The 27,793-nt window shown below is 47.4% G+C and overlaps 2 protein-coding genes across 10 annotated transcripts in view; one reads left to right on the top strand and one right to left on the bottom strand.

Moving 5' to 3' along the window:
- The first annotated feature begins 2,342 nt into the window (after positions 1–2,342).
- On the top strand, positions 2,343–20,398 carry ACSBG2 (acyl-CoA synthetase bubblegum family member 2). 4 transcript variants are annotated; one of them, XM_075524478.1, is made up of 15 exons: positions 2,343–2,446; positions 7,072–7,201; positions 9,715–9,794; positions 10,364–10,605; positions 11,622–11,710; positions 12,307–12,427; positions 12,893–12,973; positions 13,469–13,618; positions 13,811–13,987; positions 14,541–14,722; positions 14,978–15,211; positions 15,914–16,131; positions 17,043–17,182; positions 18,111–18,357; positions 18,769–20,398. In XM_075524478.1, exons 2-15 carry the CDS (start codon positions 7,077–7,079, stop codon positions 18,882–18,884), a joined length of 2,202 nt encoding a protein of 733 aa, XP_075380593.1. In that variant the 5' UTR covers positions 2,343–2,446; positions 7,072–7,076; the 3' UTR covers positions 18,885–20,398. The 4 variants fall into 4 exon arrangements, with proteins under 4 accessions (XP_075380593.1, XP_075380594.1, XP_075380592.1 ...); XM_075524479.1 differs by lacking the exon at positions 2,343–2,446 and adding an exon at positions 3,101–3,335; XM_075524477.1 differs by lacking the exon at positions 2,343–2,446 and adding an exon at positions 6,539–6,688.
- A 3,963-nt stretch (positions 20,399–24,361) lies between these two features.
- The window catches only part of MLLT1 (MLLT1 super elongation complex subunit), a 29,280-nt gene continuing 25,848 nt past the window's right edge, over positions 24,362–27,793 (bottom strand). For 2 of the 6 annotated variants that reach the window (XM_075524624.1, XM_075524623.1), the window contains exons 11-13: positions 26,516–26,563; positions 26,074–26,145; positions 24,362–25,549 (exon numbers count right to left, since the gene is read on the bottom strand). In XM_075524624.1, coding sequence (XP_075380739.1) covers positions 25,421–25,549; positions 26,074–26,145; positions 26,516–26,563 — 249 coding nt within the window. In that variant the 3' untranslated portion in view covers positions 24,362–25,420. Of the gene's footprint in view, positions 25,550–26,073; positions 26,146–26,515; positions 26,564–26,708; positions 27,279–27,793 lie in introns of those variants that run through there. The other 4 variants (XM_075524626.1, XM_075524625.1, XM_075524627.1 and 1 more) reach the window with 3 other exon arrangements.

Below are 27,793 nucleotides of genomic sequence, written 5' to 3'. Positions count from 1 at the left end.
ACAGTAAATACTATTACACTTTTCTTCACTTGCCTCTCTCCTCCCTGTAGCCAACAAATGGAGGACTAAGACATGTATTTAATGCTTCCCCCCCCCCAGTATACATAACTGATGCTGGTTGCAATTTTCATGGCATGAAAATTCAGTAACATCAGTCACGAGCCAGTGATTGGAACAACTGATACCTGCAAAGACTTTCCAGTCTTTCCTGGCCTAGCCAGCCACTGCTAAAATTCACCCCAGGCGAGCGATTCTGTACTGTGTTAATATGTCCTGGAGCTTCTTGGGCCGCTCTGCTCTTGGTGCCTCGGAAAGTAAGAACCCTGGGACTCCGCTCGAGTTAATTGCTAGTAAATATAGAGCCAGCAAAGGCAATACTGGACAAAGAGTGCAGCCACTCTGGTGCATTTGCTAGTTCAAGCTTAACAGCTCCATGTTTGTTTACAAAGGGCTGGGCTGTGCTATCATCAATCATAATAAAGGTTCTTGTAGTTATGCCAAGGTATAAGCTGATTCCCCGCAGGCAGTGAGAACAGTCCCTCTCCTCCCTGGGGCAGAGTTGCCTGAGGACCATCTGTACTTATCTTTGCTCTTGTCTGGTCCTTCCTCTGTAACGTGGTCCACTTTGGTCCCAGAACTAATGGGAGTTTTGCAAACACTGTGGCGTCTACCTTGGTAGTGATGCAACCTCAGTTTGATGGACAAGGACACTGGGAGCACAAAAAAGCAGCTTGCCCAAGGTAATTTGTTGGCTCAGGGCATCACCAAAAATAGAAATGGTTACTCCTGCTACTTCAGTTAACCTTTGGTCTGCGCCACTGAATCTTTTCTTGGTTCGCTGAGAATTACGTGCCCCTTGTCAGCACAGCAGGTACTGGCTAACGACCAAGGCATGACCGGAGTAAGAGGGTTAGCGGTCTGCTAAGTTTACAGATCTCCCCAACTTTCCGGATGCCATTTGTATCCTTGCTCTTCAGAATAAATTTGCCATCTGAATCCAAATGGAGCTGTTAAGGGATTTGGACAGGCTGCAGAGAAGAGCAGATGAGATAGCTGGGGCAGGGAGGGGAGTGCAGTGGAGCTGCAAGGGAAGGCTCAGGCTGCCAAGAGATGCAAACAGCTGACAAAGCAAGGACTCTTGGTTGCCTGGACCTGCAGACAGCACAGTGCAGGGCTCCTGGGGCTGACTTGGCGGTTACCATCTCACTGTGCTGTTGCTGTTTTGCAGCTGCAATATCCTCGGTGCTGTTCTGTCTTCTGGACCTGCTGCTGCTCCAGCTGTGGCCCCGACCTTCTGGCAGGAGCTTCTCTCATGACATAGTCCTTAGGTTTGCTCATCACCTAAATGGCGTGAACCATACCCTCCCTGCCCAGTGTGAGTGGGGAATATCTCTGGGCACTGGGGGGAGGGACAGGATTTGCAGGAAAAGACCAGTGTTTAGCAATTCTTGGTCTGCAACTAGCAAAATTCATTTGACGGATACAGCTGTTTTGCTAACAGGATAAACAAAATTCTGGCTTTTCTGCAACTTTATCAGCTAGAAACAACTGAGAACAGTAAGATGATCTATCTGACCATAACCTTTAAAAAAAAAAATTAAAAAATGTGCCATTGGACTTCAGTTTAAATAAGCAAGACCCAGGGAGGGCAGGAGATGGTGGAGCTGGCACCAGACCACAGCTTCTGCTGCCCGTCTGGTAACAACGTTCCTGCTGCCGCCACGGCCAGAACCGCCCGATGCTTGTGCCTGTATTCAGCACAGAGCCAGCCCGTTTCCTTCGCTTGTGCTGATCGGAAAACAACAGCCTGGGGCTGGTTTGTCGGGGGCCAGCCTCCTCCTCTGCTGCAGCACCTCAGCTGTGAGCAACCATCGCACCGTTTCTCTTCCTCTCGCTTTTGTTTCTCCTTGCTGGGCAGAGAAGGCCGCACAGCAGCGCGCTGCCCGAGAAACCCCTCACGCTTGCCGCTGCTTATCGATTCCTGAGGCGCAGCCGCGCTCACCGGCCTCAGGGTGGCTGCGAGGCGACTCGGGCCTCTCCGACCGCCTCGCGGGTGCGGCGCTGGCTCAGCCCGTCCTGCCCTCAGCCTGCGGGAGCCGAGCTGTGCCCGCAGGGCCGCGGGGCTCGGCCCGGGGCCGACACCACCGACGCTGACAGGCGGCGGCGCCTGCGCACGCGGGCCCGGCGGCGGGGCAACGACCGCGGGTGACCTCCGCCGCGGCGGCGGGGGGCGGGGCCTCGGCGCCTTCCGACCGTCGCCTCGCCCAATGGCGCGGCCGCGCGGGTCTTTCGAGGGGGGAGGAGGCGGGGCTGAGGGGAGGGACCCGCCCTTTCTGGGCGGCCGCCCCGCCCCTCGCCACGAGCGCTCTAAAGGGCCCCGCGTGGCGGCGCGCGGCAGCTGCTGTCGCGCCGCGTGGGGGTCGCTGCGCGCCCGCCGGCTCCTGAGGTAACGGCGCGTGCGCGCGGGGGCGTGGGGCGGTGCAGCGCACGCGCGTGGTCCCGCCTTCCCCCCCGCGGTCGGCTGCGCGTGGAGCGGGCGGTATCGGTTCGTCGGCCCCTCGCGACACGGGGAACGCGGCGCGGGAAACCCGCTGGCGCCCACGCGAGCCGTGACAGGCCCGCCCCCCCCGCCGCGGCCGGGGAGGAACGTGCCGGGGGCTTCTCGGGTGTCGCAGCTCTGCGGGCCCCAGCGTGGCCGTGCCCAGGCGATGTCCCTGTGAACCTCTGCGTGTCCGGAGTGGGAGGCTGCGTGGCCGTGGGACTGGTGTGGGTGCTGAACCCGGGCCTGAGCCCACCCGTCTGGCGCGTTTCACTCTTTTCGCTGTGAAATTAATCTTTCCGGCCACTGCCGAGCCCACTTCTCTTGACGCTTCTTTCACGAGTGGGGCAGCCTGGCCAGCAGGGCTGAAATACTTTGGGTTTTTGGTTAAATAAACCCCCGGTGCGCTGGGGGCCGGCCCGCCCTGTCAGGGAGCAGCGCTGAGGGCTGAGGCTGCACGGGTGATCCGAGGAGCAGGCCCATCCCTTCCCCGTGGGCGGCTGTCGCCAGTCCTGCCCCGCTACAGATGGTGAAATAACGTGAGGTGACTTGAGCGTTCAGGGACGCTCCGGTACCGACTGCACCGCCAGCTCCGAGCTTGGCTGGGCTTCAGGCGGAGATAGAGTCTTGGGCGGTGTGGAAGCTGGCAGAAACACGGGTGGATGCGTCTCTGAAAATACATCCCTGTGCTCTCTTACTCTGCGTGAGGGGATTTCCCATCCACAGGCAAATGACTGCAGATGGCATGGTAAAGCAAATAGCAGTTTAGGAAAGAGGAACTTAAAAGAGCCTGCTGGTGAGTCACGTTGCTCCTCCAGGACACGGGGATATTTTAGGTGAATTCCCCAGGAATCTGTGTAAAATTTAGAATAACGAGTTATGCGGTGGCCTACGTGGCTGAGGAACTGCGTGGTGCCGATGCCTCTGGTGACAGCCCATGCTGGCACCCTTTTCGGGGTGGGCAAGCCCTGGGTCTAGCTGAGAGCGTGATGGTCTGTGGGCAGCTTTGTTCACCCAAAGTTCAGCTCTGAAGGCGCTGCAGTGGAGTCAAACGTCTGCCTGCAGTTGTCTCGTTTGTTCAAGATCTTTGGCGTGGTATCATCCTTATAGGGGTTGGGGATATTTTTCCTCACATCCTCTCTGCTCCTGCATCAGGAGGGCATGAAATAATTTCCCAGCACAGCCATATGCTGACCTGTGGTCAGTGGTGCTGCTGAGGAGAAAAACCTTTAGTGCTTAGGAAGTTTTTAATTACTGCCCTTTTAAAAATGGAATTTATCTAAAAGAGGACGAGTGGGTTGCTCAGCTTCTGTTTCCTCACTTAATAAATCTTTAAAGAAAACAAAGGAACAAAAAGGCCAAGTTTCAGTTTTGGTGGAAATGTGGAAAGGCAGCGAGATGATGTGGCAATCTCCTGCAGCTGACCTGCACAGTGGAAATTGGACCGGATCAGACGTGGTGTCTTTACCAGTAAAAAGAAAAGAAATTAGCCACAGGAAACAAAGTGGGCTGTGCTGGAAAAATGAACACATGCAGTAATTTGAATTTGAGCTGGTGTTTTTGAAGCTCGATGTGTGTTTTAAGTAAAGGCATGTTCAGAGCCTATTATAAATGAAACCTTCACTCTTGTCCTGTTGACTGTCATGAGTTTGCATGTAGTCAAACTTTTATTTTGTTTTGTGAGTGAGGCTCTGCAGCGGCTTCAATGAAATCGTTCACCAAATTCTAGTTCTTCTAGGACACAGCGCTCCCTCAAAGCAGAAGATGCTTTGTATTTAAATGACTTAAGTTGTTACACAGTCTTAACTAAAAGGGAGGTTTCTTTTCAGCAGGCTTTTGTTTGGGTGTCTGTTCTTCATGTTCCTGAACATCTGTGGTGCATCGGTGTGTGTTAACTCCTCTGGAAACAGCGTGGGGCAGGAGAGGATCATTCGTGATCCTGTTCAACCCCAGCGAGCTACCGCGAGCGTTAAGCCTGGCTCTGGTGAGCACGTGTGTGTTTTCCAGTGGCTTGTGTAGCATAGCTGTGCTTGTAGCTGAGCACCAGAGAGGAGGGGGCTAGCTGCAGTGCTTAGCAGAGCTAGTGAACGTACATATATTGGCAAATTTTTGTTTCTAACCTAGATTTGTTATATAAAATGTGTGACTGACTTGGGATTCCCATGGCCTGCGTTCACAAGGAAACTTGCACAACCAGGTTGTGCTTCAGCTTTCTGTTTCATGGTGCAAGTGTACCTGGGCACTCCAGAAGTTCTGCTGCTGCTTATGCAGGGAGGTGCTGCTGCTCTCCAGGTGTTGAGGGCCATGTGGCATTAACATCTAGATTGTCCTTGAAGCACCCATCCCACTGGATGTGATGGTGACAGTGATGTCCTGGACTTCCGTGCAGCCTCGTGTCCTTGATCTTTGTGGCATACCTGGTGTGTCCACACTTGGGAACCAAACACCCATCAGCAGGAGACCCTGCTGTCAGGGTTTTGGCCCATATGGAGGGGGGGTCTCGGTGAAGAGCACGTGCACAGCACAGCGAGGGCAGCGTGCAGTCATGGTCTCCACTGTGAAGCACTTTTTCCTCTTGAGTGACTGGGGGTGAGGCACAAACCCACAGCCTACCAGCCGAAATGCTCGTCTGGGAGATGAGACTTCTGCCTTTCTTTGCCTTTGTTTCCAGCCAACTTCTGCTGCCCAAGAGCTTGCCAGGCTGTGTTGTGAGATAGCTGGTGTGAGGACACCTCCACCCTTTCCCTTGAAACTTTCTTGCTGCATTCAAGAGCAGGTGGCAAGAGAAAGGCTGTAATTAGTACAGAGAGAAAAGCTTCCTTCAGGGACACAAGGGAGCCTTAAACTCCTTGTTGTGGGGCACTGGGAAGGAATGTGGGTACAGCATTGTGAAAGGGGGTCAGGCATAATGACGGCTTCTACAGTACGTTCCTCCTCGCCTCGTGCCCAGGACTCTCTTTGAGCAAGAGAGGTGGTGGTGACACCTCCAGCAGGCACCACGCAGTCTGGTAACCGGGATGTTCTTCTAGATGTGGGTTTGAGTTCCTCCAGGCTGGGGAGGGAACTAAACGCAGGTTTCACAGGTCTGGGTGGCTGCTCCTAGCACTGGGCTGCTCTGTAGGGATAATGCCCTTTTTCTCACAGCCGTCTTATTAAAAGAAACAGAATGAACCACTCTGGTGTTTTAGGGTGAATGGGGCGTTGGGCGACATCTGCCAATTATTTCAGAGCTTCAGAGATGGGATTTTTGGAGACGTCCCTTTCTCAGCTGCTTGTGAATTAAACTATTTTTGCATTGTGAATTGTAGCCTGTAGCAGAGCGTGGTGTGAGCAGCAACGTGTCCTTGCGTAGATGAGGAAGCGGAAGGGGGGACGTGCTTTCCTGGGCTGGAGGCAGGTCTGTTTGCTGTGAATTGTGGCTGGCCATGGCTTTCCCCACCCATCAGAGGCAGAAGGCTGCAGCTTGGCTGTGTCGGATTCGTTAGATAAAAGGGCTCTTTCCTTTTGCTCCTGTCTGTCGTCATTCAGACAAACATGCTCTTCACATTGCCCGCTTTAAATTGTGTCTGTCTAATGCAGGTACAAAATAGCATGCTAAACCCCACTTTTTTAAAAAGATCAATGATAATGAGATTCATCTCCAATCAATTAGAAATTCCTTGAAACAATTAAAGTTCAGCCTGTCAAGTCATAAGCATCAAAGGCTTTTGATGAACGTAAACCTTAAATAAAACCAACGTTGCTCTCAGGGTTAGAAAACGCTTCGTTTAGGTGACAAAATCCCCTAACGACAAAGTACTGAAAGCAGCGTAAGAGCTGCCGAAAACACAACGGCTGCAAAAGCCCTGATTTTTATGAGAACAGGTTAAATCTCCAGGGTGTCCTGGGGCTGTGTCCCCTGAGGGGGACCCCAAAGCCCTGGTGCGCCTGAGCCTGGTGGGCAGGTGCGGGGCCAGAGCTTCCTTAAGAGGCGGCGGTGTGGGGTGACGAGTCGCTTCCAATTGCGAGGCAGGCACCACATGACATAAGATGCTCCAGATCTGCCTCCTGGGCGCTAGTTTAAAAATAAAAGATATTACACGTCGGCAGCGGCGCTGGTCTGGAGCGGCTGCGGGAGGAGAGGCTGCACAAAGGCGGAGGCGATGCGTTGTAAGGCTGGGCCCGGAGCCCTGCAGTGGTGGGTTTGGGGGGGGGGGGGGGAATCTGAGAGCTGAGCAGGAACGTCTGGGGCAAAGGGAGTGTAAAATTTAAATTGTTAGGCTCGCAGTGCTCTTTCAAAGCTCTAATTGGCACGCTTGTTTTCGGATGTGGGAATGGATGTATCGTCTACCGCTTATCAGGTTTTTCAAATGAACTGAGCGCGACGTGGAGCGCACTGCGTCCGCTGTTAGAATTTACCGTATTTCATGCAAATACAGCACTCCAGAGTCATGCCTGCTTTGGGATTGCCTTGGTCAGATAGTTACATCAATGGAAGCTGGTTTGACTGTAGAGTTTGACTGTATGTTAATTTTTAAAACCTGTTTTTACAGGGACAATGCTGTGTGAGTCAGATGCACGTATGGCACTTGCGGAACCGGTCCCCACGGCTTATTTTAATTCGGATCCTCAAGGGAACTGTGAGGTGTCACTGAATGATGTACTGCTCAAGTCTTCAACTAGGTTTGTGTACTTTAAGATTCTATGTTCTCTGTGGTGACCTGTATACATAAGATACAGTTTGTATTCTATCCTGTTTACTTAGATTAATTAAGATTTTTTTGGAAGAAATTTCAAACATTTGTTACAACTTCCAAAATCCAAAAGCTGAATCTACAATCTCTCCCTCTCAAAAGAAAAGGAACAGAATTAAATTTGCTGTACATTGCTATACACCACACAGAGTACAGAGCTTGAAGTAGTGTGCATTTAATATAAAATTAAAGCACAGGAATGGTAGAATATTCTTTGTAGTCAGAAAGATCACCTCTTATAAAGGAACTTTGCCTAATTGTTAATTCTATGTCACTGGGAGGGCGCTGATCAAATACTTAGAATACCGAGCAGGTACTACCTTGTTTGTGAAGTGTTGCTGTACTGTAAACAGAGGGGTGTGCCTCTGTAGGGGATAGTTTGTGTGCAGTACCTATGCTGATTTTTATCAAACTCCTCTTAGTCTGTCTGTAAAGCTAAGCAGCCTCTTACTAAAGAGCAGATTAGTGGTTAAGGATCTATATCTCACCACAGGGTAATGGGATATAGCTGACAAAAACCTCTTTACCTAATTTTTTTCAGGCTGCATTTGAATTACATGTAGTAAGGGGGAGAGGAAGATGACTTGATTCACTGTAAGGGAAATAGCGGGGGCTTTTTTGCTCATATTACTGGGTCATTTGCATGCTTTGATCATAAAAGCTGGTGGAGAAATGGTGCAGAACTATTGCAACTGAGGATTAATTTGTGCTGAAAATGCTGAGGAGGAAATGCGTAGTAGGGAACATCTCGTAATCCTTTTGGGGGAAATAAAGACAAAAATTTATTTACTTCCCTCTGGTTTCTGGCTTGCAGATTAGATAGGAGAAGCAGTTCTGCTTTTGGACAGTACACAGGAGTAGTCATGTCAAATGTTCTCTGTCTTAAACCTTATACCCCCAAAGCAATAATAGTTGACTATCTCCTAGAAATTCAGAGAAAACAGAAAACAGAGGGAAGCAATTTACCCCTTACACTGAAGTTCACACAGAGCCTTGTGCTGACTTGTCTTCTCTTTGGTCTAGTAGAAAGGGAGGAAAATGTGGGGCTCGGTGGGAACCCTGCCTGGATTAGGCTGAGGAGTTTGCATGGGACCAGAGGAGCTCCTGCCTGTGTGCCTGTGCAGTCCGATGGTGACAGGCAGAGACGTTGGGCTTTTGCCCCAAAGCTGCCCCTGCGGATGGTTGGGGCTGTTGTGATGTCAGGGGCCTGCAGCCCTTCTAGAAGACCCAGGAGTCCGTGCTAGAGAGAAACTGTGCACCAAACATTGCCATGGGGAAGAGTAAACACCTAGCACTGGCATGAAGAAACAAACACCTTTGTGAAATGGCCTGGAGTGGAGGGCCCCGGGAGGGCTGTTTGGCAAGGCAAGATGGGAATTTTCATTCTCTGGAATATAATCTTGGGTCAACTAAATCTTGGACCTTAGTGTTACACTGATGGTACAAGTAGGGTGTTGCCCAGGGTAGGGGAACAAGCGTCATCTGTCTATAGGTTGGAGGGTGGGATGTCCTTCTAGGGAGCAGAGCACAGGGACTTGACTACTGAATCTCACAGGGTCTGGTTTCCAACCTGTGGTCTGAAGTGGGATATGGGACTTGATTATTCCTTATCCTCATCACTTGTGGCTGTGAGAAAGTCTGTCTTGGAAAGGGATGGAGGAAGAACACTCTTCTACAAATGCGGGCAGGTGGCATCTCACCAGATCTTGCAAGGATGGAAGTAAAAGGGGCAACTTTCAGTTGGCACCGCAGGACAAGTTCCCGGTGAGGAGTGTGGCTGAAGTAGATGGGGGATGTGCCTGTTTCCATTTCTTCACAAACATCTGGTGGGAGCCTGATGCACTAACTTTATTAGGAATACCTAAGAACAAGATTTCCTGTTAAATCAATTTCCTGCTCTTCAGCTGGCCTGGCCTTCTGCAGGAAATCTCTGTGGGTTTCCCCACAGGGTGACTAGCCAGGGGGTTGCAGTACTGCATAGGAGTGAGGCTGCTGGGGGCTCCCCTTTGTTAGACGCGCATATTGTAGGCAGGAGATAAGCGCCAGATCCATGTGCCCCTTCCTGCCCCCCTCCTCCTCACTGCTGCAGACTCTCTGTTTCAGGCACCTAGAGCAGACCTGTGGTATTAAATTCTCGCTGTTTTCTGGATGACATGTTTATGGATTCTTCTGCAGCTTATCTGAAATGATAGCTACAATTTGGACAACATACCTGTGTTTAAAAGCAGTGCAGGCAAAGCTGGCATGCTCTGAGAGGGACCTGTTTTGTTGCCATAGCCGTGCAGGCTAGTAAAGTTAATAAAGTCACCTGCAGAACATCAGGAACCGCTAATCCTTGTTTGACAGGGACTAATACAATTAAGTGATGGAGCAAGCATGCCTAAGGCGTTCTTCAGCCAGTGTGCTAAAGCCTATCCAGGGCTAATTGCTTTTGCCTTGCAGAACTGGTGAGGTCCACAACACTGAGACAGTTGAAGATACTAAGACGGAGGGATGTCAGATAGACACCCTTGGCTTCAAAGGTAAGTGGAAAGAATTTTTAGTTACTGTGGTGTGCATAAAATTATTGAAATGAGAGGAATTTATCAAACCATAACAATGGAAGAAGAAACTCAAATTGTGGGATGGTCTGTCCAGAAGCCTCTTGAACTTTGACTTTAAAGCATGGATGTGCTTCAAGGAGCAAAATAGGTAGTGTCACTGCCTAATGCTTATCTACCAGGTAATAATGTACTACTGCCAGTCCTCCTTAAAAAAAAAAAAAGAAAGAAAAAGAAAAAAAAGCGCAGTCTATATGATTGTTGCAGGAAGCTGCCACCTTACCAGTAAAAGAGCTTTAGGGCAGCAAAGCAGGTTAGAGGGGGATGTAAATGGGAAATGTTTAACAAAATTTTGAAAGTGCTTTAGAGGCTTCATTTATTAGTCCTGGTCTAAAACACTAGCACTTGTATGGCAAACTTGCCATACAAAAAAAAAGGGGGGTGAAAGGGGGTATATTAGCATTTGTTTTCGTATGTTTGATACTTGTATTTATATTTGGCAGCAAGCAATTTCTAAATATGCGATTCTGAACATTTTTCTTTTAAACCAGCCTCTTCACCTCCTACCTCCAGTGTGTGGACAACGCGACGAGATGGAGAGGTCAGACTGAGGATGGATGAACAGGGCATAGGCAGCGAGGCACCAAAGACCGTTCATGAGCTGTTCCAGGAAGCTGTTAATAAATATGGTGATTATTATGCCCTTGCATCCAAGAAGGGTGGCCAGTGGATAAAATTAACGTATAAGATGTACTATGATGAGTGCTGGAAAGCAGCGAAAAGCTTTCTGAAGGTAAGCTTTTGATGAATTCTGCTCCTTCTTCACATTCAGTCAATTTAACTGCTGAAATGGCTGTGGTCGACTATATCTTAAACCTGCAAATTCTCTGAGTGAGTCTTAAAGTGACAGGGAAATACCTGAACATGCCACGAACAGCTTGGTAATTACTGCAGTGTTTTTGTTTGAATTTCTTGCAAGTTGCTTCCACATTCAACTAACAAAGTGCGTAAGGAAACATTTAAATAGAGGTGTTTGAGGCGTATGTCAAACCTGGACAACACCCCTCATGAGGCATGTACATTTTAATCTTTCTAAGAAAAAAAACTTGAAGGGATGCTTATGAATCAGACTTAAATGTCCAAACTGGCTGAGCCTTTTGCCTGTACAGGGAGTTAAGACACTCAGAGAGAGAAACCGACATTACATGTACTTACTGTTAGCATTATGAAGCCTTATTTCTTGAAGTTAAGGCCGCTCTTGTTTTTACTCCTATGGTAGGATCTTCCAGTCTACATACTTCCACTCTGGGACAAAACCAGAGAATGGCAGGAGGAGATCTAAAGACTGGGATTTCAACAGCTGGAATTTCATAGCAAAGTGCCTCTGACCGTCATCGGACCTCTTGTCACTATTGAAATCTGACATACCTAACCTGTACTAAATGCCTAAATGTCTCAGTGGGTGTTGTCTAACTTAACCTCTTACCTTCTCATTCCCAGCCCAAAGGGAACCGATGACTACCTGGACTGCAGTTTTATAATACCGTTAAGTGTCAGTGAGCTAGTCATACCAAGTGCAGAACTAACCAAATCCTTTTTTTCCTGCCCACTGATAAAGTGGGACAGTGTCTGATGTGAAACTTAACTGGTTCCATATTAGGTCTTGGGAAGTTTTTCAATGGGAATTACCGTATATAATAGCATGAACTTTTCCCTTGGTGTTGTGCTCGCAGCAGAGATCTGTAAATTAACTTTAAGCATTCTTCAAAGGAAAACCAAGATTGCTGTAACCTCATCTCTTGTTTACAGCTGGGACTAGAGCGTTTCCATGGAGTGTGCATCCTGGGATTTAATTCTGCAGAGTGGTTTATTGCTGACATTGGAGCTATCCTTGCAGGGTGAGAATGAGTGTTGTCTCTTGACATGCATTTTGCTTTAGCATTCAGATAGTGATTTCAGTATTCATGTGAGAAACAGTTTTTGATTTAAAAAAAAAAAAAAAAAACAACCAAAACCACAAAAACCCCAGAACAAACCCAATGACTTTTATTTGAATTTAATGAAGATAGCTAGAACCTAAACTCTCTCTTTACTTCATTATGAAATAATGAGACAAAAATTAATTTTATTTTTAGCCAGGTGCTTCTCTCAAAATAAGATGACCAGTAGGTTAATCCAAAAGCATGCTTACTTACACTGTGATTAAAAACATGATGAGAAATGCCAGAGAATCACAGCACTGGATTTTGATAGCCTCCTTCCACCTGGGACATTTTGGTCCCTTACACCATTGATGTTTCCCATGGCCCAGAACAGAGCCTTTGCTCTTGGAATTAAGCCCTCCACTTTTTTTTGTTGTTTTATGGGATATTCTTCCTAAAGTTTTTCCTCTGTTAAAGTTTGAAATGGTCTGAATTTTGCCAGCAACTCTGCTTATCCTCTAACTGTGTTTTGCTTTTCTGTTTTGTTTTTTTTTTTTCCTTTTCTTTTGTAGTGGATTTGCTGTTGGTATCTACACTACAAACTCTCCTGAGGCCTGTCATTACGTAGCAGAGAACTGTAGTGCTAACATTCTAGTTGTGGAAAACAATAAACAGCTGCAGAAAATCTTAGAAGTAAATATACTTTTTAAATGGCTGGGGGCTACAGCATCCTATTGACAGATGTGGGAGGGTAAATGCTGTGGGAGGGTAATACCCGAGGCAAATGCTGGATCTGAAAGCAGAGGTGAACTGATCGAGCCTCCTTGGTGTGCTCCCTGTTCAAGCCAGATGAGTAGTCACTAGTGCTAAATCTCACAAGAGGTTAAATGGTGGTTCCACAGCTTAGCAAAGCCTCGAGCTTAAAATATAAGAAGCCAAACCAAACAATTGAGCATCCCCTAGGTTGTCTGGCAACATCCCAGTCCAAACGATTACTGTCTCTGAGGCTTCCCCATTCTCTTTCAATAACACAGAAGAGATTCTCGTAGCTTTACTTAAAATGGCAAGTAGCAGTAGCATGTTAAGGGGTGGGTTACTTAGGCTTAAAATGGACAGGCAGGATTTGCTCCTTCTCACGAATCTCCCTTCTTAACACAGATTCAGCATAAACTACCTCATCTGAAAGCTATTATCCAGTATGGGGAAGAGCTAAAAGAGAAGAGACCAAATCTGTACTCTGTAAGTACTGGGCATCTTACTGGCTTGTAAATACTGGCTGTGTTTAGCTGATGGCTTGCATCACCTTCCACGGGACTGTCATCATGTGAGCTTGTGTTGGTTTTAGTGAGGGATTGCTTGCCATGCTGAAGCAGTAGATGTCTACTGTTGTTCAAACCTCAATAATCCACGTTGTAAGGGAGGTTGTTAGCCTACTGACCTCTGCAAGGCAGCCTTGGGTCCCACAGTTACTCCAGCTCGGCACTCCCAGTGAATACCAGGGTTGCTACAGAGCTGGTAAGCTTCCTCAGGGTGGATCTGTCTCCTTTTCTGCTTCTTGTCATGCCTCTTGTGGCAGCCAGAAAACATTGTGGGGCTGACAGTGCCTATTTACAACCTCTTCCAGAGGTTTGGATGTAGGAAACAGTTTCCTCCTCTTGATGCATAGCAAAGGGTTTAATTTCACATGTGAATGATAGCCTACAAAGTGATCGAGCTCTTCTCTTATGTATACAGTGGAGTGAGTTCATGGACCTTGGCAAAGATGTTCCAGATACTCGGCTCCGTGAAATCATTGAGTCGCAGAAGCCTAACCAGTGCTGTACACTAATATATACCTCGGGGACAACTGGACAGCCAAAGGGAGTAATGCTCAGTCATGACAACGTAAGTATCTTTTTGTATAAATGCCCATTCTGTGACCTTAGGTGAGTGCTGAGGGAGGGTAGAGATCAGCTGAAAAACACACCTGATGTTAAGATCACAGGAAGTCATAGACTTGTCTTGTGAGCTGCGTGTTCTGTGTTGTGCCTGCTCGGAAGAGCTGTCACTTAATACTGATGTGGGTTCTTGTTACAGTTGACGTGGACGGCATCGGCAGCAGGGCGTTTCATAATGCTGACAGATGCTAAAGAAAAGCAGGAGCTGGTGGTCAGCTATCTGCCCCTCAGTCATATTGCTGCACAGATGTCAGATATTTGGTCGGCGATGACATTCGGTGTACAAGTTTTCTTTGCTCAACCAGATGCATTAAAGGTAAAAACATAAGAGAATAAAAATCTTACACCCATCCACCTGCTTGTAGCTGAGGTGGGTACTTTAAAACAAACGTGGCTGACTTATCTCATGATTCTGAAAGCTGTGCTAACTCAGTTTATTTGCGTAGTGACCGACTGCTCCTGTTTAAGGGTCTGTTGGTTTGATGAGTATAGCCACTCTGACCTTTGCCTTTTGACTCTGTATTGCAAGCTAGGATGAGCTGACCAAGCACTTCACAACTAGGAGCTTCTTGGTGTCTCACCTGACACCAGTTCTGGTGTCCCGAAAGTTCTTAAATCTGTGTCCTGAGAACTATTCTTGGTGCTGTGGCAGCGTTGGCACTGAAAGCATCGACCCTTGTTGTCTTCTCAAAACCACTGTGGCATTTGAATGCTCCTGGGGTTCCTTTCTCTTGGTTGCACTGCAGCTGAAAGATGAGCAATTCCTCAAAACTGATGGCAGAGTCCTAAGCTTTGGCTAGTGACCAGTGCTGACCTGAAGTCTACAGCGAAGCACTTTTGAAAGCTCTATTAAATTCTCCTTTGCTCAGGGCACCTTGGTAGACACCCTGCGGGAAGTGAGGCCAACTGCTTTTTTGGGAGTTCCTCGTGTCTGGGAAAAAATGGAAGAAAAAATGAAATCCATAGGTGCAAAATCGTCAGCACTCAGAAGAAAAGTGGCATCGTGGGCCAAGGGCGTCGGGTTGCAGACAAACCTGAAGCGGATGAATGGGTAATTATGCACTATGCTTCAGGGAATGCTATGAATATTAGGAGAACTTTACTGCCAGATCAGGAATTATATCCCATGTAACAGGCCAGACTTATGGACAGTAAAAGCCAAATGTAGCGCTTGGACCAGAGGGTGAGCAGCAAGGGCTGGAGGGGGAAGTAATTCATTTTTTTACTGAATAAACTAAAATGAAAGGAGGAAGGGGGAGAAGTTCTACTTGGTGACTGAGATCTTGTAACCATTTTTCTCCTGCAGGTATTCTGAAGTCCCAGTGAACTTCCGCTTAGCCAGGCAGTTGGTGTACAAGAAAGTGCGAAAGGCCATTGGGCTGGACCGGTGCACAAAGTGCTACACGGGGGCTGCTCCCATTACCAGAGAGACGCTGGAATTTTTTCTAAGTCTGAACATTCCTGTGTTCGAGCTGTACGGCATGAGTGAGAGCTCTGGGCCTCACACAATCTCTCTACCTCACGCGTTCAAGCTTACCAGGTAAATGCCTTTCTGTGAGTAGAGCACTGTTGGCTGGGAGGAAGAGTTGCTTTAAGGTTTCTCCTGCGTCTGGCATGTCCCTCTCGCCTGATGCAGCTCATCCCCAGAGCCTTGCTGCCAGTAAAAAGTCGCTAGGGAGCCAGTTCCTTTGGCCACGTGTTGCAGATGAGATCTGCCAAGGGCAGCAGCGGTGTTACTTAAATTTAACTTGGCCTGGATTCTCTAGGAACTGAGGAGGAAGCAAGGGACTGATGGGAGGAAGGAAGAATTAGTAACTCTAGCCTGTGGTTCACTTTAATGTCAAATGAATAAATGCAGTAAGACTCTGCTGTTGCTTTGAATGGTTTGTTCAGTCCCCACGGGTTCAGTCTGCAGAGTAAATACCACCATCAGTAAAAGCTTGCTGCCAAGGACATAAATCCTCTAATTCAAAGCTCAGGTGTTCGAGAACAATGAGTGGAAAACACCAGGTGTGTGAGCACTGAGCTCTCTGCAATACCAACTTTTTCTGTAGTTCCCCTTACAAAAGCAGATACCTTTTAAGTTTATAAGTTCCTTGCTGAAGCAGTTGTAATAAAAAGCTGCCTGGCTTTGTTCAAGCACTTTAGCTTGAAAGGGTACTGCTATAATCTCACTCTGCTGCTCAGCTATTGAATTAAAAAAAAAAAAATGCCATGGGTTTGTGTTTGTGTTCTCTTTAAGCTGTGGAAAGGAAGTCACAGGCTGCCGGACACTGATTCATAAGCCAGATCGAGATGGCACCGGGGAGATCTGCTTCTCAGGAAGGCACATCTTCATGGGCTATTTGAACATGGAAGAAAAAACCAAAGAGGCAATTGATGAAGATGGCTGGCTGCATTCGGGTGACCTTGGCAAGCATGATAAAGATGGATTCCTCTACATCACGGGCAGAATTAAAGGTAACGCATCCCCTCACTTTGTCTTGAGGTTATGCAGTACGATGATACGGTGCGTTCAGACCCTGCTAGTTACGTGGCTGTGGCCTGCACAGGAAAATATTTAAATACTTCTCCTTCCAAAGTTTTTAATATGAATATAGCTGCAGTGTGTCCTGCCACTGAGCATGTGACATGGTGTGTGATGGGAGGAGAGGGATGACCTCTGAAACCACTGTGTGTTTGCAGATTAAGGAAAAAGTCCTCTGGTCTCAGGAGCAGTAGTTAATGCTTTGTTGGCTTGTTTTGTGGTGCCAGACCTGTCCAGGTCCCTCCAGTTTGAGCTAGCTTTTTGCTAGTTAACCTCTAAGAGAAAACAACAGCTTAACACTGTTGTGAAAATGGCTTGCAGCAATGCAGTTCTTGGGACACGACTTTGACCAACCCCAAACAAATGCAATTTCATGCAAGACTTCAGTCATCAGAAAGAGATAAATGGTCACGCAAAGGCATTAAGAAATCTATAAAAGGCAGCCAAGAAAGGCAGGCTTTCCTCTGCGCTGTATCACAGTGCGGAACTTCAAAAACTCTGCTTTGCCTCAGCAAATTTTTTACTGAAGTTTCTGAACAACCTGGCTACCAACTTACATGCCTTAGAATCTAAGGTGAGTGTGGCAGGGTACAGAGGGGCTCGTACGCCAGGCCCCACGTTCCCAAACTGCAAACATCTGTGGAGCATCAAAGCAGCTTTTGCAATGCCATTTGCATGCACGCCTCAGTCTCATCTCTCCTAGCCCGCCTGGAGCCTTCTCTGGATGTCGGGACACAGGCTCGCTGTTTGAGCCTGTAGACACAAAGGAGCGGGAAAGGCATTTCAGATTGTGAAGGAAGGGGGAAAAGCTCTTAGCGTTAATCAAGATTTGACTGTTTTCCAGAGCTCATCATCACTGCAGGAGGTGAGAACGTTCCTCCCGTTCCAATCGAGGATGCTGTAAAAGATGCTGTTCCCATCATCAGCAATGCAATGTTGGTTGGAGACAAAGCAAAATTCCTTGCTATGCTTCTAACGCTAAAGGTAATGGAAAACAGGATGGGAATCCACCTTCGTTGCTGAATGCGTTGTCTTCCTCACTGGAATCAAAGTTACACATTTTTACAGGGACAGGAGGCGTCGTGGAGTATGACTTGTTGTAGCTGAGTTGCAAACAGCAGTTGTAACTATACAGAAAAACGAGCATTACTGCTTGATCGGATGATCGGGGGTTCTGTTGTTCAGGGCAGCTGTTTCTCTCTGTACCACATAGGGCAGAAAGAAACAGAAGTAAAAGACCTAAAAGTGTGACTGAAAAAAGAAACCCTTCTGCTTTTCTCACCCATTTTTCAGTATCTCCTGGAGCAGTCTGCACAGTAAGGAGCTGTCAGTGATTTCTTTTTAAGACACTGGCTTTAAACTCCACAGTGATGCATCTGTGGTGGCCTGCACTGACTTCTGTCTAGAGCCCCTGCAGGCTGGTGGTTTGTCAGGACGGTGGTAGTGGCTCATTGGCACGACTGACTGCCCACCTCCTCGCCCTTCTGCAAGAGGCTCTGAGCCAGGCCCTGGAGGTGGTGGTGCTGCGCTTGTCTTGGGCAGGTGCTGCACGTGTTGACTTCCAGCAGACTGCTAGGCTGCTGCGGGATGCGGGGAAGTAAAGCTGTGGTCCAGAAGAAAGGGATCAACTTGGGCTAGCACAGGAGGAATGTGGAAGATGAGTTCTGTACCCAGCTTGCTCCTTGGTATTGACCTGGCTGCTGAGTATGCGGAGAGCTGAAGGGGTTTCATCTGCATTTTGCTTCAACGAGTTTTCATTTGAAGCAGTGGTTTGCGTCAAGCGTATGAAAATTGCAGTGGCTGATTAATTGGGCAATTGGTACCGGGGTGGGGAAGGAGATGATAGGACAGCTTCCTGGGGCTGCAAGGCTCACTACTAATATAAAGTTACCTGTTCTGACTTGTCTTGCAGTGCAAAATAGATGTAGAAACTGGTGAGCCAGGAGATGATCTCACTCCAGAAGCTATTGAATACTGTCAAAAACTGGGCAGCAAGGCTACAAAAGTCTCCGAAATCATCAGCAGCAAAGACAAGGCTATCTACGCGGCTATCCAGAAGGGCATTTCGGCAGTCAATGAGGGAGCAGTCTCGAATGCTCAGAAAGTCCAGAAGTGGGTCCTTCTGGAGAAGGACTTTTCCCTCTTTGGTGGAGAGCTTGGTGAGTGGTGGATGGGGCATCTGGGGTTACCCCATCACCCCTTCCTTGGATGTAGACCAGACAACACAACCAGGACCCCCAATACACAGAGCTACCCACGGCCTTTCCTCGCTGCACCTTTTCCATGTCATAGTTTTGGGGAGGGTGGGATGAGTTCCCACTTCTGCCCGGCAGAACCGAGCCAAGCAGTGCTCACCCTTGGTCTGCGTTGTCTCTTGCAGGATGGTTGTCCTGTTTCTGTTCAGAGGGGAAGGAAGGGAGATGTTATTCATTGCAAAGAGAAATTTAGAAGTCAATGTCTGCTCACGTGTTCTGAATCTTCCTCCAGGCTTGCTTCACTCTCATGTTGGTTTGTGTCACCAAGCGGTACCGTCACCATTAAAACCGTGTGCTGTATTTTTTTTTCCACAGGCCCGACAATGAAGCTGAAGAGACCCGTGGTGGCACAGAAGTACAAAGAGCGAATTGCTCAGTTTTACGCAGATGCGGATACACCTACCACAGCAGAGAATGCTCTTCGGCAGTAGCGTGGAGACTTTGGGCCGTGGACTGAAGCAAGCCTGGAGGACGATTCCCTGCCGTCAGGAAGGATTCCCTGGGTTCTGTTGAAATAAAGGAGGCTCGGTCATCACGCAGCCCTTCTGAATCGCTTAACTGTACACTTTTTGGCCCTTGTACTGCAGTGTGCTGAGCGTGTTTGTGCCCAGTGTTTTCCCGTGTCTGTGTTCTAATGCTGAGATATGCCTGAATATCTCTGCTTCGTATTTTTTGTCTTTCCATTTTTATAAGGGCAATAGAATGTTTACCTTAAATCCATATTACATGTTATGTTTTAACCAAAGTTTTCTTTTCCTGAGCTGAATGTAAAACAATCAGGAACTGCACTTTTCCTGCTGAGGGAGAAAGGCAGATTTCTTTGTATAGTGGTGTACTTCACCCCCCCATGCACGTTTAACTGCATGCTGATGACATCCGAATTATTTTCCATCTCTTTACCCACAAACTGTCTTCTGCCAGAGATGACAAACGCTGTGTGACTCCACACGCTGGCTCCGTGTATGTGGAACCTCACCTGTGCTGGGTTTGTCTGTGCAATACTTTGTTTTATCTTCTTGAGTTATAATGAAGCCATAAATTGTAGTGTTAAAATAGTATATATGGCCTGTGTTCTGAGAAGCGTTTTACACCAGGGACTATTTATAAGGCTGTGTACAAATGTGTGTGAAACCTGGCTGTAGTCTTACAATCATGGAAATGCTGGAAAAAGGGGGGGAACTCCAGAGCTTTGTACCTGCACTCGTAGAGAAGAGACAGGGCTGGGAACCCAGCTGTGCAAAGGCTGGGCTCTTTCAAAGGTCTGGGATCAGCCATTCCAGCAGCTGTAAAGGCCCTTTACATGGAACGCATTGAACGCAGGGCCCACGGGCTAGCCTTCTCCAAAGCTGGGGGGAAGCACCCCTTACCAGTCGCTCCTGACAGTCTCTCCTAAATGGTTCTGCAAGGCTTACTCCAGTCTGCCCAGCGCTTGGAGAGGGGCTGGTGATCCCAACAGCAAGTGAAGGATTGCTTGTAAAATGGCTTATTTCAAACTAGAAATCATTCTCTGAATGCAAGTGGAACAGCTCTGCTCTGGGGTTCGGGGTAGTTTCCCATGGCCCAAGGAGGAGCAGCAGGAGCTGTCGGGTGCTTTGAGGGGACGGGTCCTGCACTATGAAATAACGCAAATAGCCAAAGGGAGCTGCTGGCTGCAGGTCACGGCGGCTCTGCTACAGCACTACTTCATATCGAAACCTCGCTGTGGTGGGCATTAACAGTACCTGGAACTGGGCACCTTAGGAGGGGTTTAAACCTAAAACTTTGCATCCGATCTGGGCTCAGTGAAATTCCACTTGCACTTGTGCCTACAGCACCTGGCTGGAGGGGTGGGTAATGCACTATTGTAACCGCTGCTGCTCTCATGCAAATGTTTGTGTTCTCAGCTGTATGAATTTGAAGCGTCTCCAGCATTCAGAGGAATGCCTAATAAATAAACTCCGCAGTTTGTGTCTCATAACAATTCACTAATTTCCATCAAATAACGCTCGACTCTGCCATGAGGCCAGGGTCCGAGGTGGCAGCGTGGCAAGCAGAAAAAGGTTAATTTGCCTTATCACAGGGAGAGCTGCAGCAGTGCCGACTCCTCGACCATCATCAAGGTTGAGGATGCTCCAGCAGCAGCAGAGGGAGCAGACCGACCCGTACAAACCACTGCAGCATTCGGGAGAGGAATTAAGCTCTCGCCTTCAACCTTTGCTCCCAGCCTGCCGCTGAGGAACACCTGCACCAGAGCTCTGCCTGGCTCTTCCCAGTTCGTGACAGGTTCTGACAAATTTTTGGAGCAGCGGATAACCTCTCCAAAGCTGTGGAAGCAGAGAGGGAGCGCTTCCACCCGCCACAGGCAAACCTCTGCTCGGCCTGCTCGCTCCACCTAGTGCTCACAGCTCCTTCCCGCTGCTGGCAAACCGCAGGGAACCCCAACAGACCAACCTCTTAACAGACAGGAGCGTCGTCCCCCGGACCAACTGCGCTTCAAACAAGTTTCCTTTTCCTTTGCTGTTCACCTCCGCTGCCCCAGCACGGTGCTGCCTGCAGGCAAGAGGCCAGCAGAGCTGAAGAGGCAGCCACCTGCGTTACCGGCTTCGGGACTACTGGAAAACATTTTTGATAACAAGGCGCTTTGGGAAAGCCTCATTGCTGTCCATGGAGAAGCAATACAACAAACAAAAAACGCTTGAAGTTTTACTTTTCCATCTTACTTTATTTCACTTTTTCTAGAAAATTCCTCCATAGTTCCACAAATTTAACAAAAAGTTTAAAATTCAGGACAAACAATCCTGTAACGTATTACAAACATGGTTTTTTTTTTTTTATTTTAATCTTGAAGTTAGTCTTGGGCCAGCTGAATTTCTTACAGCCGAGTGAAGAATTCATTTCCCAACACAACTTTTAAAATCCTCAAGTGACAAGGTATTTAATACCTCGGCTCTAGGCAGAAATACAATTAAAAATTATCTAGAAGTTGAAGTACTTACATTTTTCTTTAGGAGTGCAAACTCATCTTGTCAGTTTTTGATGGCTATTTCATGCCCCCAGGAAAGCAATACCGATCGATTTTCGTCGTTTTAGAAGCGATACTCGTACAAGGTGCACAATGGGCGTCTACAGCATCGACACGAGCGTGCCGACCAGCGAGTGCCAGGCACCTGGGCTAGCAGAGAGAAGCTTCGTCCGAGTTCACCGCCCGTGCTCCAGTGCATTCGCGCCAACGTGACAGCTGAAATTTGCAGAACCAGAGTGACTCGGGTCTCTGCTTGCAGAGAACCTGACAGGGCAAGCTCCGTAAGGGAAGTTTAAACCTCTCTCACCATCAAATACGTTCAAGATCTGACAAAAAACTGCTTCTGGATTGTTGCATCAATTGCTTTGCTAGTTCTGATGCTACCACCGCACACAGCGAGAGAAAAACTGGTGGCAAAATCATTGCACTTCCATGTGTTCAGCCTGACCACGGCACAGCCAGTCTCGTTACCTATGTGTCCAATATTCCTCAGCTGGTGCTTTGGGATCCAGCCAGCCTTACTAGCCTTTCTTTGTTTTGTTTTCATAGTAAATGTCAGTAATCAAAGCCTCAAGGCTTAATACATACGTGGACCAAGACAACAGGAAAATACTCCTGACCCCTCTTTTGCCCTTTAATGCAAAGGCCAAGGACAAAGGAAAAGCCGTGTCCTGATCTCCAACACGATTCAATTCAAAGCAACTCTGAAAGCCTTCAGACTGATCAGCGCTTGTTCATGCCTTCAGTACCAAGATGAAGGACACTGAAAAGTAACAGAATCCTGTCCATTTTCCTTAGAAAAACCATTATGGCTAGAAGTCAATTTTGGATATTTTTTTTTTTCCTTTTTTTAACAACGCAAGCTACTACACATCCTCGAAGACCTGAGCAATGCTGACAGCAGCACTGCCACCTCCTTCCTATAGTACAATAATCCATCCATGCTCTCAAGAGTGACACAAGAACAAACACTTTATCCACAAATACCTGTACACGGCATGTCAGAACAGCATTCAGCCAGCCTATAGAGAATCTACACAGGGAACTCGTTCATATGTAACTAGAAGGGGACACAAGATGAGGCCCAAATTTGACCATTCTTTGTTTGCAGAGTCATTCCTCCTGTGGTCCCCGACGCTACCACATACCCCAAAAAACAACAACTCTGTAGAACAACTAAGTACTTGCAAGAAACCTTTTAGTAACAAATCAGCATGTGCACACAATGGAAAAGAACTATTGCTGGGGGAACGATCCTATTTCAGGTTTTCAAGGAGATTATAAACAGTCTAAAAAAAATCCAGGTGTAAAATACTTCTTATAAAAACCAAACAAAATTCCTATCAATGCTCATTAGACTTCACGAATAAAGTCGGTTCCAGGACAGGACGATGCCACAGCCGTGGGCGGGAGCCCCGGCACTTCCAGCCAAGTTCAGGAACACCCTCCCACACGTGTTCTTGGACTGGCTGGGAGCAGCGTGACCATTCAGATCTCAAGGTGAGAAGGGGGCAGAAGGGAGGTGGCACCTCTGATCCTCCTGGAATAACTCTGGAGGCTACCGATAGTCCCAGGAGAAATGCTGCCAGGATGGGCGACACAGATGCAATGGCTGGGGGAGTAAGTTACCCGGGTGGAGAGAGGAGGCAAAGACCTCAGGAGATCTCGGGCTCAGGCTGGCTACTACCGCTGCTCCTATTGCTTCGGGGACAGGACAACGTCACCAACCTCGCCCTTCACTGGGGGCAGCGGGCAGGAGGCACCACGAGCCAGGGGCCGCTCCGCACGCCCAGGGAGCCAAGGCTGGGGCCGTAGCGACCGCACAAGGCTTGCCTCCTCCACACCACAGACCCAACAGAGACCACGAGTAGTTCGCACGTACCCACCACGCCCAAACACAGCACACGGGCGAGCCTGTGACACTCGTGGACTGTGTCTGCCATCCTCCACCGCGGTGCATCCCACGGCCAACCAAGACAGAACTGCAGCTCCTCCTCTTCCCGCTGTCCTCCACCTTCTCGGTGTACGTTTGCGCACAGGATTTCTATCCAGGCTTGGCATTGTCCATCAAGAAAGAAAACAGCTGAGATCACTGTCGTGACAGGGTTTGCACCTGGCATGAGCTTGATTTTTTTTTTTATATATATACACACACACACACACACACACGACACATGAAAGGTGGTACAAAGACAAAATTAATGGGAATCGGGTCAACATGACCCAACTCAAACAAGCTTATCATCATATTGCCACTTAAGTTGATTAGTTGCAACATTTCCATGATAAAGAAAGGGGTAACCCAAAACAAGGGACTGCAATTTCATAATGGAGAGGGGACAGCAAACCCTGGCGTGATGCAACCCCCAGCTCCCACACGGGGCTTTCACAGATAGGGGAGGTCCGCTCATGAGCGGAGGGCTCCTCTGGACCGCTGCTCTCCTCCTCGCTGCCTGCAGCCCACTTAACATTTGGCAAAAGCTTACACACTGATTGGAAAAAACGAGCAATTCTTCAAAAAAATACTGAATTTAGGGAACAGGAGTGTAATACAGGTTTAAGGAAAGCTAGGGGACTTTGCTCACACCCACCTAGACAACACTTGGAAGTCAATACTAGTTTAACTAGAAATATATGAAAGAGTCTGGCTTAGTGTTTACGGTTTCCTGCCATTTCTTGAGCAGGCAGCGAGGCAGGAGAGGGAGGAGGAAACAAACCTGACTTCACTTGGTTTTTACATCAGCGTTTTCCAGGTGTGTCCCAAGATAAAATTCTCCCTTGTTTTGGTTTTCCCAAAGTACAGCCACTACTATAGGGGCCACTGTAGGAGATTCCTCTTTGAGAACACAGAACAAAACCAATCACGTATTTTGGCAAAGTTATTAAACACTGACAAATGAAAAGACGACAGGTGAGCCCCTTCCAGAGCACAAAATGCTTTGAAGATTGCTGTTCAGCTTTCATACACTAAAAATTGTCCACAAGAGGCATTTTAACAAACAAGTCAAATCTTATTAAGCGCCCTTCCCCTGCCATAGCCATTAAAAAACATAACAGAAAAACACACCCTTAAGATCATAAGACCCAACTAGGCCCTTCTTATACATACAGTACATACATATATATAATATATATATAAAATATACAGCTTACAGTTTTGTAGTTCTATTACAGTTAAAGCAGACTGAAAGGAGTGAGACTTTGTTTAGGAGCTCAGATCAACAAACAAGACATCTCAAAACCCCAGCGGGAGACAGCAGATTCTAGAGGCCTCTTCAAAGAGCACAAACTGTCTCTGCAGGAAGCTGAAGGTCCTGCACGTGGAACGATGCCCTGGAGGAATCGGGAGCCAAATTACAGCAGTGCTCTGTACCGAACCACGGCAGAACTAACTTGCAAGTGATCAAAACTGGAATCTGTCCACTTTCCTCTGCAGCAGACCAGCAGGACCCCTGGGAAGCCTCCTCTGTCATCAGTCTCTCGGCTAGCTTTGTAAAAGCCAATCTTGCTTACACAGCGTGAACGCTTCTTCACAGAGCTGGAGGAAACGGGACTCGCTAGAGCTCTCCGCAGGCAGGCTGGTCCCTAGATTTGGTGAAGAAACCATCGTCCACACTTCTTCAGATCTCAGAGACGCCTGAAAATGTGCTCTTAAAACACAGTTTCTTGAAGTCAAACCAAAAAGGTCACACTGTGCAGCTAAGTGCAGCACGTCTTTTGCTCTACTCAGGACCTGTGCCCAAGCGTACTTATGAAGCTAGGGAGGACAGACTCAGCAATACGGGCGCTTGTTTGAAGCCTACAAGAAAGTGCAGCTGGCTGTGCATTCATAGAGCATGGCTGTTCTCTAAGGCAGTGCTTCGGGTGAATCAAGAGAGTAAGAAGGCCTAGTTCCATGGGTTCGTTTCCTGGTACCAATAAACGGGATTTCTGGTTTCAAAAGCAGCCTGCTTCTAAGGCCAAGCGTCATGTTGCTACTGCTTCCAAGTAGCTCTGCAGCTTACGGACGGTTGTCTCATCCAAGGAGAAGAGGTCAAAGTCAAAGGTTGTGTTGGTAACATTAAAATGCCCAGTTTCCTCAATGAGATTTACAATCTGTACAGAAAGGAGACAAGCAAGGATGTATACAGGCCCCATAAAGATTAAGTACAGCAGAAAGGCCAGCAGATACAGAGCAACCCATCCAGTCCTTTTATCATCCCTTTAGAATAGCCTCAGAGATGAGAATGTCTCGCAACATGAAGGGAATCCTCTCCCAAAAAAGCAAACCAGCTATTCCTGCATGCCTAACTAGCTCAGTCCAGAAAGTGACGTGGGCACATTTCTTTCCTTTTAAATTAGACCGAGAGCGCCCAGCTTTGGGACCGCTACCAGGATGGCAGAGGAAAGATGCACGAACCACACTTCTGTATCTTTTCCAACAAAAACATTGCATGCACATCTGGGTTTTTTTTTTTTTTTTTTTTTTCTACATATCTTTGCTTTCAAAGTGAACCAGACCCTCTCATGAAGGAGAGGCAAGTGAAAGGTCAAGCATCACAGGGGTCCAGCTGAGACCCTTGGACACAAAGATTACCAGAGTACAACAGCTTGCCAGAAAGCTGACAAATGTTCTCTACCTGCTGTAGCACATTGCGCTCTCGTAGTGCCATTAGCCGCCTGTGAAGCTCCACTAATTCATCAGTGTAGGCCTGTAAAGGAGGCATGAACAGAAATAGTGACATACGTGGCATGTTTGTATGACTGCCGAAGTGACTTTCCTAGTGAGGATCAGAGGAACTTGAGGCCCTTTCAGACATGTTCCTATTCCCAATTTTTCCCTACATTTTTTACTGCCTCCTCCATCTTTATCAAGTACTGGGAGACTAAAGACTTTGCACAAATACGGATGGTCTGAAGACCATCAGCAGGACTATTTAATGACACCATTAAACAAACACCTGTAACCAGCTTTAAGAAGTGGTCTTTGAGCTTACAGGACCTCAACAAGGTGAAGTTCATCTTGGTGAACTTCTGTGCGAGTTCTTCATCAGCGGGTTGTACTAATAAACTACTCATTACCTGAGAATACATGCATCGATGCTCAGTGGCCAACACCCCAGCGATCTGCTGAACAATGATTTGTGTTCAGGTAAGGAAAAAAATTCTTGGAGTGCACTGTATTCCCAGGTAGTTTTACATACACCACAATGGGAAATGCAGGATTGTTTACAAGCTCAACATTTTAATTGTTCTTATATAAGGATGGTTTGGGTTTTTCTTTTTTTTTTTTTTTTTTTTTTTTTTTTTAATTTAGGCAGCCACCAAGGCAAGTTTCTGTTGGCACACTATTGCTCACAGGGGATAGATTCTTAATCCGTAAAGCTGCCCCAGAGTTGTTCATGTCTGTATCAGCAAAACTGAACTCATTTAAGTAATTGTACCAAGGCAAAAAAAAAACCAACCCACCCCAAAACTGTGAAATATACCCCTCCCCAGCACATTCACACAGAGAAAAGCATTTTTCCCAAAACACCTAAGCAGTACTGAATGCTATGCTTGCTGGGAGAGCTAGTATCTTTTATAAAGCCTCTGACAGTTGGAAAAGCTGATGGTATTTCAGGCACTCTCTTCAATGGCTCTCAAGGATGTCCCCTTCTATCTATATTAAGTAGTCTAATAAAAGATACTATTACCTACAAACCTTGCCTCAGATAAGCCATCTCAGCTACGGTTAACAGTATTTAGCGGTCGAAGATTTTGTAGCTACCAGGAGACTCAGATGCAAGTATCTCGAGATCACACTTAGACCTAACATTAAGTGATTAACCTGTGCTGTATTCTCCTGTTGAAAAAGTGTTAAAACACACAAGTGAGAGCTACAGACTGATTCTTTGATTACTGCAAGGACCTCAATGATTAGACCAAGGAAAAAATATTAAGCTTCCATTTGATTGATTTCTTTATGAAAAAAATGACCGTGGGAGAACTTTCTGGACAGCTTGGGGCTTGGCTCTTTGCTTGCGAGTTAACCATGCTTTAGGAGCATGTACACTGCTCAACTTCCCTTGGAGGCAAGAAAGAAGGGAATTTCATTGAACAAAGGTTTCAACTAAACCAGCAAAGCAGAGCATCAAACAATCTTTAATTTGTAAGATCAAAGACAGAAGAAAACTGCCTTTTAATGAAGAGGCACTCACCACTGCAGCAGTGGCCAGACCACTGGTTCAGACAAAGGGCAAACAAATAAACAATTTAAACGTTTTGCATATGGAAACGACCTGGGGGTCCATCTATTTAATAGACACAATTTCTGCAGTGTCACTTTGCAAAGTCTGTCCTTTCAGCATCTGTTTTTCA

Source organism: Mycteria americana, chromosome 24 (genome assembly GCF_035582795.1).
Source record: "Mycteria americana isolate JAX WOST 10 ecotype Jacksonville Zoo and Gardens chromosome 24, USCA_MyAme_1.0, whole genome shotgun sequence".
Classification (NCBI taxonomy): domain Eukaryota; kingdom Metazoa; phylum Chordata; class Aves; order Ciconiiformes; family Ciconiidae; genus Mycteria; species Mycteria americana.
Note: the sequence above shows the minus strand (reverse complement) of the source record. Positions and strands in the feature narration are given on the sequence as shown.

Excerpts from the sequence above, each read along its gene's own strand:
- ACSBG2 (XM_075524477.1), top strand. Across the intron at positions 16,132-17,042 it reads CATCACGGGCAGAATTAAAG|AGCTCATCATCACTGCAGGA; the intron begins GTAACGCATCCC and ends ACTGTTTTCCAG. Across the intron at positions 18,358-18,768 it reads CCTCTTTGGTGGAGAGCTTG|GCCCGACAATGAAGCTGAAG; the intron begins GTGAGTGGTGGA and ends TTTTTTCCACAG.